This window comes from Anticarsia gemmatalis, chromosome 8 (assembly GCF_050436995.1).
Source record: "Anticarsia gemmatalis isolate Benzon Research Colony breed Stoneville strain chromosome 8, ilAntGemm2 primary, whole genome shotgun sequence".
Lineage (NCBI taxonomy): Eukaryota > Metazoa > Arthropoda > Insecta > Lepidoptera > Erebidae > Anticarsia > Anticarsia gemmatalis.
The window spans coordinates 3,721,341-3,735,835 of NC_134752.1; the positions used below are offsets into that span (position 1 = coordinate 3,721,341).

Consider the following 14,495-nt stretch of genomic DNA (forward strand, 5'->3'; position numbering starts at 1 on the left):
GTCCATACTAATATTGATCTTGTTTTCCAGTATTCTCGTACTGTCTGTACTATTTGGTAGAGTAATTATCAACGTCTTATTGACGTAAAGGAACTCTCACTTATATGCACTTTACTGTTGAATCACTGAAGCAATTTAGATGATATTATGCAATGTAATAGGCTATATTGTAGGGATAGATCTGAGCTTTTTTGCTCAAAAACAATCAGTGACAGGCAAAAATATTTCCGTGTACAGAACCTATTTAAGTTATGAGTAAATTATTATGAAATCGTGTGTGTTAGCCTAGTTTTCATCTTATGAATGAATCTTATGTCACTAGACTCTGACGTCAAGTAATTATGTGAAAATGTGATTAGTTTATCTTTTTGTCTGTTGACGTTAGATCAATGCGTAGATTTACCTAATTAATTAATTTTCATTACGTATTATCTAAATATTTACGTCACAGATGAAGTGACGCCAATTCTGGTAGAAGTATGCACTCATACATATGTACCATTACAATATGACTGTTATCTTCGAAGGTCTAGGCAGAGGTGTATAACATTCATCCACGCTTCGCAATTTATTCGATCAAACTCCGAACTAAAATATAAAGAAAAAAATACTAATAGGTACTATTAGTATTTTTTTCTTTCGACCCGGGGATTGAACTCAAGATTTCATGATCAGATAAGATACTGAGATACCTCACTTAGACCACAGAAACAATACTAGTGCCAAATATTTTCTTAAAAAAGAGTTAATTTGTTATTACTTAAACTAACCCTCTTATTCATAAAAATATATGAAGTTATGAAAGGCTTATAAATAGTTTTGTTTCTTTCACTCCTTAGCGAAATGAAAAAGAGAAAACATTATAGTAGTTTTTTAACTAAAATAGGTTTATAGTATGTTTATGAATAAGAGGGTAAGTATTTAGTGATCATCCATCTTTGGAACTATTTATTACTGAAGTAATAAAATAATTCTATGAATTAATAGCTCATAGTTTATTTGTTTATATATCTGTTTATCAGTTATCAGAATAACTGTTATTTATATTAATGTGTTACAGGAAAACTGCTATCTTTACTACGTATAAAGTAACGTATCTATGTTATATCGTTATGTTGTTATGAAGATGTTGTTTGTTTGTTATTTGTTTACTTTGCTTTTGGTCAAATGGATATTTACCTTTATTTTGTTATGTTTTGATGGTTGTTGTATTAATTGTGGTGTATTTCATAAGAAAACAGATTTGTCCGCACGGATACATGACTACTATAAATTTTGTAAATGTTTGTACAGGCTACACAACGACTTCGAATGCATTGGACTCATCCATCGTTAAAGCCATATCAAACTTTATTCAGTTTAAATATCCTTTACCTGTACTGTTAATTGTAAAAGGATACTGTTAGTAAGGGTGATATTATGGAAAATTTGGGTGATTTTCTAAGCACCTAACCAATTTTCAGTACGTTTTGAAGAGCTAAGCTCGGTTTTATATTTCTATTATAAGGTACTTACTATAAGCTAGCTTTTATATTACTATAATAATAAGTTAATTATTATTTTGTAAAAAAAACAAGACAATTAACTTACGCTGTCATACAGCGCGAAAAGTAAAAAGAACATATCGCAGAAATAAAGACTATAAAAAATCAACCACCTTTTTTAATTTTCCAAATATCAATTCAATTACATAACAATTGACTTGTAATAAAAACAATAGTATAAAATGAACATGTGTGGTGTCTATGGAGTGTATGGTTGTTATTATGAAACAATGGTGTGGCTCCCCTGGGCGCCATACATCTTCGCGGCCCTTTGTCGCGCTGTGCTAGATGACTGTCAAGTGGTATCTGATACCTATGGTATATGTAATGTACTGGTATACAGTATGATTTGAGTTTGGTGAAAATGTGTAAATAATTTGAATGATTTACGATTTAGTAGTTCAGTATACAAAAGTGACATACGAGATATAGGTTGGTTCTACTTAAAATTATGTAATTGTTTAGAATCATTTACAATAATGGAGCTTATGTCGTAAGACATCCTTAATTTGTGTTTGTGTAAATTACGGCTATCACATTACACGATTCTTTAGTTTTCATGACATTTGCACAATTCAAATATATTAAAGCCTACTAGCTGATGAGATGTTGTTGAACAATTTCCAACCCAAGAACTCACAGAACTACTACCTTATAATGATATGTTGCTTTTTTTGAGTAAATCGAATAAAGTTATTATTTTCAGTTTACTCAACTACTTAACCTCCCATGACAGCCTAAAAATCATAAAGAGCAAGAGAATATTTTCACTTTTACCAAAATCGAAATGTCTTTAATCCATCCAGTTTACAATATAACCAGTGAACGTAACAATAACCATAATGAAATAAGTCACAGTCGTTTTAGAAGGTTTCCTAGAAAATATCCGTAGGCTTCCATCATTGACAAATAATATCTGAGTAACGATTTCAATTGTAAACGAATCGTGCAAAAATTGTCAAATGTTGCAAAAAATAGAACATTTTACTTCATGGTGTAGTAACAATTACAGTATTTTTTTCTGAGTATTGTGTTAAATATAGCTGATAATAAGAACGAGGGCCTAACTCTTAAATCCATACTTGCCCTTGTTTAATATCTACATATATGATAAAATTAAAATTAGTACTAAATATAACCATCACCACAGAAAAAAAAAGAGTTTACAATGATCTATTATTTTAACCACATAGGACCACATAGGAAATGGTTTATGAAACAATCACCTAATTTTCAATTGAGATAAACAGGTAGACTCTTAACCTTGGCAGAGTAACTAAAATAAAATTTCAAAACTTTTACAGTAAAATGTATACCCAAAATGCTAAAGCTTATCATTTGCTTTTATTATTTTAATATTTTAAATGATAACAAACGAAAACTAATAATTCATAATCTATCATCAATTTATGTTTAGTCACTAATTTCATCCCAAAGAAAAAAATATACTTGTGACGTCACATGCCGGCCGGTATACCTATACTCAAAGTGTCTTTGACATTTCATCCAGTCTAGCTATTCAAAATTAGTTGCTCAATTAAAAATGTGAGTTTGAAATATAACCTTATAATGAAATTAACCACTATTTATGTACTATATTAAGTTGCTTTTAAAAACTGAAACGACAAACTATGTCTTTGTAACTACTGTCATTAAGTGTTAGTACAATACAAAGATAAATAGACTCTTAAATAACGTTGTTACTTGTGTCACAATAGGTATTGTGGGACTTGAGTTTTTGTTACCTGTCTACGAGTTTGACTGTACTTTGTATAGAGTAGTGAACTGTCACAATACGTTTAATGTTTAAAAGTACAGTCATAAGCATAGACATGAATTAGTGTGGTTTATTTTCTTGACAGTATTCTTACAAATTCCGTATTAAAATTATTGTACCTAATAGGTGTTATGTTTTCAGCTATGAATATATTTTGTTCTCCACTTTGAAATCAATATTGACAGTTTGACATTTTTACTCGTGACTGTACAGTGAAATGCATTTTCGTATTGATAAGCTTGGTTCTATCATAGGTCTGTTACGCAAAAAGGATAGTGTTGCTGTCAAAAACAATAAAGCCACGTGATGAATATTGTGTGGTGCGTAAAATTAATAATTATGATTTAATTTATCTACAACTAGCTATAATAATTGAAACATTATTTCCTAATCAAAAGCACAGACTTAAAACGAAAAAAATTAAGCCGTAGGTATAAAATTCTCAAGTTCATTTCAAATCAATACCACTATAGAAAATAATCTCCAAATACCAAAGAACCCAAAACATAACTATTAACTAATTCAGTATAGTATTGTTTACAAACATCATTAACCCTCCACGGCTAGGGGTCCCGGGGACCGGCTTCCGAACTTACATTATCTAGTGACGGGAAGCTTCGCAGATTTATTCTTGTTATTACAGCGCCCTCGGAAGGTTACGTTCGATAATGGCTTGATTAGAGATGTGATTTTGTTGCAAATGTTTTGGTTTGAGGTTTTGGGAATTTGTAATGGATTTAAATAAGGATGGATTTGAATACATGTTAGAAGAGAACTGGTAGTGTATCCGACTACCGATTGTAATGTTTCGGGTTCGATTTCTAGATCAGACAAAGTGCTATTGGTATTTTCTGCACGGATTTGAATTCTTTTAAGAAGCGATCCGCTGCTATGGCGTGGATGGAGCTATTTGACTGCTGATCATAAAGTCTCTGTTTTTATTCCCAGATCGAAGAATTAGAAATAATCAAAGTATTCGATTATTTCTCAATTGTAGTGCGGAATTTTGTAACATGTTTGGTTACATGGGACTTGACATAGTTTATGGCGAAACGTTCCCACGTTTCGAGAGTATTACTCCTCTGACCACCGCCTTTGTATTGAATATTTTAGTCATTGGGAAGGGCTACAGGCTATATAATATCACGCTATGACTAATAGGAGTGGAGAAGCAATAAAAAAAATTGCCTAAATGAAAAAACTAAACTTCACGCTATGAAGACACTAGGATAAAATATAATAGGATAGTCGTTTTAATAACAATTCACTTTACTTTCAAAGCAATAACTTCTAACGTGTTTCCTCGCTCCATAAACTTGTGCATACCAGCCTACATGCACTTAAAGTTGACCAAAATCCTAACGGTCTATCAGACCCCAAGCAGAACTTAAACATTGCAAGCAGCGGGCGTGACGCGCGGGTTAATTTTATGCTACATTAATACAGTGGAGGGTTGAAGCCACTTTTTAATAGGGTTAGTTATGGTGCGGGGTCTCTCACACCCCCGTTCTCAGGCTTCGCAATATGTTACACTCAATAGGATTATCTGCTTGTTTTGTGATAAAACGGATTAATTTTTGTATGACATGCTGTTTGAGGGTTTATTTGTGGATTTTTGGCGGGTAATTTGTTCTACGATGGTTATTATAAATAGAGGCTGATGGGGTATTTAGATTATGTTACTTGTTATTGTGGCTTTTGAAGTTTTACATTGCTTTGAGAAGATTAGGTATATATGTATTATGTTTAGTAAAAACTATTCCCCCGACACAAGGGACTTAATGAATTTCGTGATTTCGCATGTATCTAAGTATTTAATCTTTACTAAATACTTAAAGCATTGTAAGTTAGGCTTTTGTGGGTAGTAACTTTGCCTTTAGCACGGTAAGGAAGGTTTTTCTGGGCTATCACACTAAACTAAAATTTATCTTCTGGGAAATAAAAACACATGGACTCAAGGCCTAACCCCTCTCTTAAATCGGAAGGAGATCCTTGCCTAGCAGTAGGACAGTAATGGGTTTAAAAAACACATAATTAATAGATCCGAAAAAAGTAGTTAAAAGACGAGAGTAGTTAAAATGGAAGTATATCAAGACCGTAACATTAATAAACAATAAAAATCTAATCAGAAAATTCGCTGACGACATGGGAACTTCTAGCTACATATGAAAAAAATACCGACTCTAATTTCATCTAACGCAAAAAGTTACAAAAAATATACGCATAAGTAATAAAAAATATAATAATAATGTATTCATAACATACTGAACCGTGAAATTAGTTGTTTGTTTTTTTATTCAAACAAAAAACACTGTGGGTGACATTTTTTTTATTAGTCCCACGCAAAAACTCGCACTCATTTATGAAGGCTGAATCAATTCGTTACATTGTGATGGAAAACAATGGAATCGTAGCAGAAATTGCAACGATTTTGCTACTGGGAATACATTCAATGAAGGCCTTCCACATAATACGTATGCCATTATAAGAATACCTATAACTTTTCCTGTTACAAGTCGTTTTATATATGACTCGATGTCATCAAGCTGAATCGTGAAATCAGTCCGTCGGTAGTCAGCGGCTCAGTGCGCTTAAAACTTTATTCAACATTTATTTTATGTCTGTTAATTACAGCAGTTAAGAGAATAACGACACAAGCTGTCCGCTTTATACTTAAATATAAAGGCAGTAAAGGTGACAAATTAATTAAACGATCAGTTAAACAACTATCGAGAGGTAGACTCATTACAGTTAGTGCTTCTTGACGCGGCGGCCTGCCTACCGACGCCCACGGGGCCAATTGGAACAGCCGACAACCAATAAACCGCTAACTTACAGGACATATTGGCACAAAATCACACTAGTCTCCCGTGACCAATTTCTAGAAGGGGTGAATGGGCCAAAACGGTGCACTATGAAAAAAGTAAATAGTAAAAAAGCGAATCGAATTTGACAAATGCGTGTTTTGGGGCACGCGACGAACGATTCGCCACGCGTCGCTCGGCGCAAGATGCGATGACGGTACACTATTTTTGGGTGTAATCAAATTTTAATGGGCCTTTGTCACATGTGCTTATTACAGAAACGGCTATAAAACGGTGCCGAGTTGCGACGATACGACATTGGCTTCTGTCGGCCGTGTCGAGACGTTTACTGCGACGTATGGGGAACTGGTTTGTATAAAACTATTAATCTAACACATTAATATCTCATAATACTTGCGGCACAAAAAACGGCGGAGTAAGTACACGGAGTACTCCATTACAGTATCAATTTAAACAACAGCTGTGCGGTGTACGAGAGGTCTGAAACATGGCATCTTTGGTTTTATTTTTAACACGAAGTCCCTCCCCTGTTGGGTGAGGAAATGACCCTTGAAATTGGCCCCCTCCCGGTTCAGTTACATTTCGCGCACCTTGCGACTGCCCGACGACTTGACTAATAGGCCTTATTATCAACATTTTTGGCCTTTTGTCACTCGTTTGATGTAATGAGCTTGTTTTTATATGCGTAAGTAAGAAGCGGTAATTCGTTCCCCCTTCTGCGGTTAGGTTTAATTTCAACTTTTTGCACTATAAAGATAAACAAATGCTTTTAATGTGGTGAAGACCTTTTTAAGCAGCACTTGATATAATCGTCAATATTAAAATGTCATTGTCATGTCTGTCATTTATTAAAAATCCTTCAAAGAACAAAAAAATTTTGAAAAATTTGACGTATTTTTTAAATGTTTAACCATAAAATAAATGTCTATTTTAAATGCACTACATTGTGAGTATAGTTGTAAAGGGGCTTGTAATTTATGCGTTGTTCTATCGCAGTCGGTCCCCTCTCCCCTTTATTGATGTACTTTTGACTAGTTGTGATTTCTGTTTATTAGGCCATTTAGATGTTATTGTTGCTTGTTTGCTGTTTCCATTAAAATTGTTTGTTTTGTACTTGTATTGATCATTTATCTTTGTATAATTAAATGCGGTTGGTTTTAATTCGATAATGATTTAATTTTATTAGTTGTTGATGACATATTTATAATTATTTATAGAAGGTATCAGACATGCGAGTAAGTCTCATACAATGAGTTGATTTAAGTATGTATATACCAGTAATCCTTTAACCGTTACAATAAGGATATTGCAGAATGTAAATTGGATTGAGTACCTATGCCTCATCATTTGATTTATTATCTGTGAAATTAAAATATTTTTTTACTTGAAATCTTTCTATCTACGCAAATAATTAAAAGTAGATGTTATAAAATAAGTATTTCAATAGCACTGGATTGAATGTTAAAACTCTCAATTCAAGTAATAGTTTACAAAAAAAAGAAAAAAACATTTAATCTAACCAATCTAAAAACCTACTTAACTGCAAAACTTTCAACCTTAAACAGTTAATTAAAACCAGTGCGATTATCTAATGCCAATTCTATTTCTAAATAACTGCAAATGTACGCGTAAACGTTTAAAAAAAGTGCGTTCATTACAACATCTCAAATCTTAATTGACTTTTTTTAAACCATAGAAAAAAAAGCGTAACGTTTCCCGCCTTTAGCGCACCGGCTGACGTTTCTCTCTTCGTTCAAAAACCGAATTGATTAGTCTTGCTCCACGACAATCCCAAACAGAGACTCTATGGACAATTGTTTACATTCATTGGCGTGAAAAAAGAAATATTTCCTACGTTTTCCGTAACTTTTGAGTAACAAAAAAATGTTTTTAGTTGAATGGATTAGAAATCTGGGCGTTAGGAAATGATTTGTTGTAAATGTGATTGCTAGCGGTTTCTTCTCGTTTTTAATTACGCTTTATTTATTGCACGTAAATAAAGCTGTGGTGAAGCAATTTTCCCCGACACTATTCATTTTAAAACAATTAAAATAATAATTTATGTTCCCCTGGGCCGGGTGTGTTAAAAATGGTGTCTGTATCAATGAGTTGTTATTTTTGCTGAAGGCTACGGCGCGGGTGCTAACTACTAGGTTGTTATTATATATTTAATGGTGTTGAAATAACCAGTCAGTGCGTTTCGACTGACAGTTCTAACTACCCATTCACACAGATATTATGTTGGTTACCTAAGCACGGAATAAATGACATTTAAACTTTGCAATGGCAAAAGTTTTTAAGAATAGTAGCGAGAGGTATTCTACGGTCTCAGCGTGCCCGTATAAAGAATAAGACTTTATGTATTCCGGCATGTTAAACTATGGTTCTGATATTATTTTATAGTTTCCGTTTTTTATAATTACACAAATAAATGGGAAGAGATTATTTTTCTATAAATTTACAGATAAATAATGCAAGGCCTATTAATATTGTAGGTTCAATGCTTATTCAGTTAATTACAGTTCTTAGAATAATAAGTATTAAATTAAATTGTAAAAACTTACTTAGTATCAACTATAATTTTCTAGAATATGAATAATTTCTTTTTAAAACATAATAGAACAATGAACAAGGTATTCTAATATAATCTGTTTTTCAGTAATATTTTATAATAATTACAGTTGTTTTTAAATAAGTGCTAATTCTACATCATTATTTAGACATAGCGTAGGTATATCACTATGAAGAAGGGAAAAGATAAATTCAATGAGACTCTTTGTGTAATTTTATATTAAAATAACATAAATACAATAAGGGTCTGTGTGTTATTTATTTTTAAAAATATATACATTAATGTATGATCTACATATGCTTTAATATAATTTTGCGACCAACATTTATTTTATAAATGTATTTGATTTATTAAAAAAAAAGAGGCTAGATAATTTAAGTAATTAAGAGCCTTAAGTATTGTGACAAAGAAAATAAATTGTGAAATTATTCCTGATAACAAGAAATGCAATTACATTGTGATTATCGCCATATTTAATTCAACAAACACTTACTCATTATTTTATTCTTGTATTCTTACTAATAAGCTTCGATGACTTCATCGGTCACAATGTCACTGTTTAACGACGCTATCACCCCAGAAAAATATTAAACCTAGTGCTAAACAATAAATATATAATTAGTAATGATAACTAAAGCAATAATGCATCTTTTATAGCCATTTTATATTACAAACAGCACTTAACCAATATCTGCTGCAATAATAACACATTCTCTAGTATTGGACATCACTTTCAAACTAGTTATTGTAAAAGATTACTGTAATTATAGCCTTTCAATGTCCCGGCTCTTTGTACGACCGCACATTACCATAACAAGCGAAAATAATAACGGCGCACCACCTCATTACATATCAATTCCAAGTACTTCCACCGAAACATACGCTACGACCATAGGTATACGAATACTCGTACTCATACCGAACGATTTCACACATGATCATCTATAATTTACAACACAAAAAACCTATTGATATTTCTATTAAGAATAACAAAAAATAAATAAAAAGCGATGTATACAATGCGCTCGGAGTGTTCCGAGTGCTCGGACTATGCGTCATGTACAAAACATTTAACATCCTAATTTCGAGGGTAACACCTCAGCGCTAGAGCCGACAAAAGAATCGATAAACATCTCGGTATCGAGTCGGCCCGCGCCCAGCAGGAGGCCGCGGCGACCAACTAATAACTTACATTTGGATTACGCTCGTTAGCCTCTTAGCACCTTACCCGACGTTTATTTTTTATTAATATAAAATTTATTCAAACGAGCCCCGAGAATATTTCGGGAATAATGCCTTAATATTATAAAAGCGATAAGTTATGCCTAGAAGGATAAGTGTATCGTGCGACGCGTCGCCGTCATTATTTATACCATTATTTGTTCGTTACTTTTAATCTGCCGAGAGGTCAGCCGACTTGGAATCGAAAATATCAACACGCCAGTATATTCTAGGCATTATATATTTGGATTATGAGCGTGAGTCGGCCTTGTCTTGATTGGACTTTTGTGTGAGTGACTGAGGATCGAAATTTTAATTCATGATCGATACTGACAGTCGGTGTCCGAATCGATTGCTGTTATTTATCGATAGTTTTTGTATCGAATCGTGAGGAGTGGTTGCGAGTTAGTTTACAAGTGTTGGTATCACGAAGTTAATAGTGACAACACGATAATTATTGAAGTGTGAACATAAGTTAGTAATAAAATGGAAAGTTTCCGTTATTGATACAAGAGTTGTTGGCTTCGACAACTATTTATTGATGTTTATTTATCAGTGTAAATTATATGCAAAGTTAAATTAATTTAACTTATGACTTTAACGTTTCCTTGTTTGATCTGTCTCGGTATTTTGTAATAGAAAGTTGCAGTCGCTGTTCAATATTATTTTTACCTACTCTACGTACTTATATTTACACACTAGCTGACCCGCGCAACTTCGCTTGCGTCACCTAAGAGAATGGGTCAAAATTTTCCCCGTTTTTGTAACATTTTTCGTTTCTACTCCGCTCCTAAAGACCGTAGCGTGATGTTTTAGCCTATAGCCTTCCTCGATAAATGGGCAATCTAACACTGAAAGAATTTTTCAAATCGGACCAGTAGTTTCTGAGATTAGCGCGTTCAAACAAACAAACTCTTCCGCTTTATAATATTAGTATAGATGATTAATAAAAATATAGTCGCTTTGAAAATATTAAAAGTAAGAAAATGTAGATGCATTTAAAAAAAATAACAGTTCTTTAATAAAAAAAATGCAGCTATTATTTATAAAAAAAAAATACTTACATAGACATACATACAAGGTATAAATGTTTACATGGGGCAAAAATAATACATGCTGTCCGTATTACAGAACAGTTAAACCTTAGAAAAATGATAGTGAGAGAAATTCTTTATTTCAATACGCGGTCTTTTTTTGGTTCAAATTATTTTAATGACAAAGATTTCTCACAAGGGAACCCAAGGTTAACCATACATTTGTTTTGTGCTAGGCTAATTATAATTATTTCGATTTACTACCGCTACTGAAAATATCGCAAATAATTTATTGATAAGTGAAATAAACAATATGCCCCGTTTTGTATTATGTTAAATGTAATGTAGGTATATAAGTATTAAAAATAGCTTTTCATTTTAATTTTGTTGCCATAACCGTGCAACTAAGACTAATTTTTTTATATATTTATAACTTTACAATTATTTATTAATATTAAAGAAAATATTTACAATTACATTTTAAATTAACAACAATAAACTTACTATATATACAAATAGATAAAAAATAAATAAAAGAAACAAGTATTAAAATAGAAAAAAGAAAAAATAAATAGAATAGACTAATTTATAATTTAATTTTGTAATTATTATTCTACTCAGGTATTAATAAGTGCTGTTTACGTCAAATAAAAACAGCGTCTGTAACTTAAAAGTTATTTTAAGTTGAATTTAATAATTTGCCTCCAATATAATTTCACTATTTAAATATAATTGTAATAATTTACATACACTAAACAATTATAATTTAACGTTTAAACTATTGCTTTATTACAAAAAGATAAATTGTAAAAGTTTATATAATTATCCTTAAATAATATCTTGGTAAAAAACAATTAAAATGAATGCTTTAGAGTCCGTATGTAATATTTTTTTATTATTAAATAAACGCACAAAATGTACAAGAAAAATATATTGTATACAAATAAAGACATTAATTTAAACGAATAAAACGATTTAAAAGATAATCTTTTCAACTTCATATTAAAAGCAAATATGATATTCTTAGTAATTTTTTTAATCTTCAAAATCAAAATAGTGAAAAATTAGGCATATCTAATTATAATACATCTTAAAAAAATGCATATATAGGTATAAATATGTCAAAGTGATTCTCATTGCATAAATAAAACAGCGACGGGACTATATAACTGAAAAAACAGGGAACGGAAAAACTCTACCATTGTTCGTAGATGATAGAGTCGCGGGAAAATAATTAACTCATTATAATAGACTAGTAGAGCTGTAAGTGCAATTTTGCAAGTATATATCATTTATTAATTAACTATTTACAATTTATATGGGAAATAGAGTCAAAGCGAAGAAGAAAAATAATATGACATGAAACAAATGTGCCCGGTATATGGCAATAGACTCGCCCTCTATTATATGGTACTAACATTATTAATGGCGAAACTTATATTAATATATATATCCGAAGGTAGGCGAGGTGCATAATGTACATATAATATTTTATTATTGCAACTCTGCCTTTACCTTTGGGCATAATAGGCGTGATATTATGTATGGATAAATGTATGTGAATGTTTAAAAACATATTTTGTTATTTTAATGAGTTATATTTTATTTATTGTTACTTGTATTAAATACACACTTATTGTAGATTAATCCTAAAACAAATTGTTTATATTATTCCTTTAAACATTATACAAAACTAAACTATAAATAACTTTTAACATTAAACTAAACTATTTGTTTATTATAAAATTATTATTTTATTGTATACTGAGCAAAACAATTATTTTGAAGAATATAATCAGTTTCGTAGAATAAAATGAAATTTACTAGGCACAACTTTTTTGGATTTTAAATACTTTTTAGTATTTAAGTTACGTTTAAAAGAAAGAATTAGATAAACCTAATTGTTTCCTGGTTTATGGTTTTTGTCTGTAAAGTCTAAAACACTAATAAAAAATACTGTAGAACAAATTGAAAAATTGTGAAACCGTATCAAAGATAAGTACTGAAACGACTAATTATTATTTTGAAAACTTTCACAAAACAATCTCTAATAAACTTTCGCTAAAAAAATATTAGATAGATATTATTTTATTAGCATAAAACTATATTTATGTGCACTCTCATTTTGAGACATAAAAAACTTAGTGACTTGTTTTGTATGATTCTAACGTGGAAAAAAGTTTTTATTTTCCTGATAAGACATACTTTTAGTTGATATTAGTTAATGAACAGAGGGCATATTTTATATGCAGTGAACGATTAAAACGAGCACGTTTCTATCAAGTGTCAACAGATAATAATCTTATTACAGTTTTACGAGTGCTTAATTAATTTTGTTTGTGCGTGTGATATGACACACTGATATTATTTATTGGACATAAAATACAAGTTGTTCGGCGATAGTTGAGGTTATCTCCCACAAACACTCGAACACTCGCCGCAGTCGCCACTCGGTGCAAATAATCACACACCAGGATATCGGCCTCACTCATTTACATTCAAATATGTACCTACTACATTGAACTCATTCGAACAAAATGTCAACTCTACCTAAACTACTCATTAATAAATAACTTGTAATCTGCTCTATTTCCTTACTAATTTTAATAAGTAATGACTGTGTATTCAAATTGGAATTGCGACAATTTGTCTCAACGATATCTAGATAATTTATGTATCACTCAGTGTCTTATTACTTGTAGTTTGTGGGTGCAAATGTCTTGTTACAATGTGGGTGTTTATTTGTAACGTACCTTTGCTGCTGGCGCCGTCCTCGTTAGAGTCTTCGCTGGGGGGTCCATGGGGGGCCCTCGCGGGCATCGGATGTGGAAGCCTCGGCCTGGCCAGGAACGGCGGAGGCACTCCGAAGAAGGGCAGGAAGGGCGGCCAGGGCGGGCGGGGCGCGAGCTGCGCCGCCGCCGCCGCATACAGCTGCAGCGGCGCCGGCAGCCCGCCCTCGAGCACCATGCTGCCGCCGCCGCCGCCTCCTCGAGCGCCTGATATGTTGCCGACACCCCTCACCGCGCAGCCACCATACCATTATCTACTGTCATCGCACAATAGTCACTCGAGTTCAACACAACACACTAGCGGGGCTACGATCTCACTCCGTGCGCGGTGCCGCGCGCCTGCCGCGTCCTCGCCGTACTGAGCAGTACTCCGCCACACTCCGCCACACTCCGCCACACGCGTGATGGCGCGCCGCGGGGCGGAGCCACCACCCCACCCCTCTTACCTTACACCCCCCCCCCCCACACGCTGCACACAAATTAATTCTCCGCCTCCTTCATATCATAGATTTATTCCTCCGACAGTACATCGCTCCGCTGCTAAACGCTTTCAAACCTTATGCCGTGAAGTTACAGATCTGTATTGAATAACGGCTCATAAATTAAGGGCCGGAATACATTGAATTAACGGTAACGTAGGCGACGGGCGGCTGCGAGGTGAAATAAACTTTATTTATATGACGATAACGTTTGTTATCGTGTGGTGGGCGGTCGGACATGGGATTTATAGGGT

At 32.9% G+C, this 14,495-nt stretch overlaps 1 protein-coding gene across 3 annotated transcripts in view; it reads right to left on the minus strand.

Annotated features, from left to right (window-relative positions):
• LOC142974768 (homeobox protein unc-4-like) overlaps positions 1 to 14,141 on the minus strand; it is a 39,323-nt gene extending 25,182 nt beyond the window's left edge. For all 3 annotated transcript variants that reach the window (XM_076117275.1, XM_076117274.1, XM_076117273.1), the window contains exon 1: positions 13,727 to 14,141. In XM_076117275.1, the coding sequence (XP_075973390.1) occupies positions 13,727 to 13,940 (214 nt within the window). In that variant the 5' untranslated portion in view covers positions 13,941 to 14,141. The remainder of the gene's footprint in view (positions 1 to 13,726) is intronic.
• Between the last annotated feature and the right edge of the window lie 354 nt (positions 14,142 to 14,495).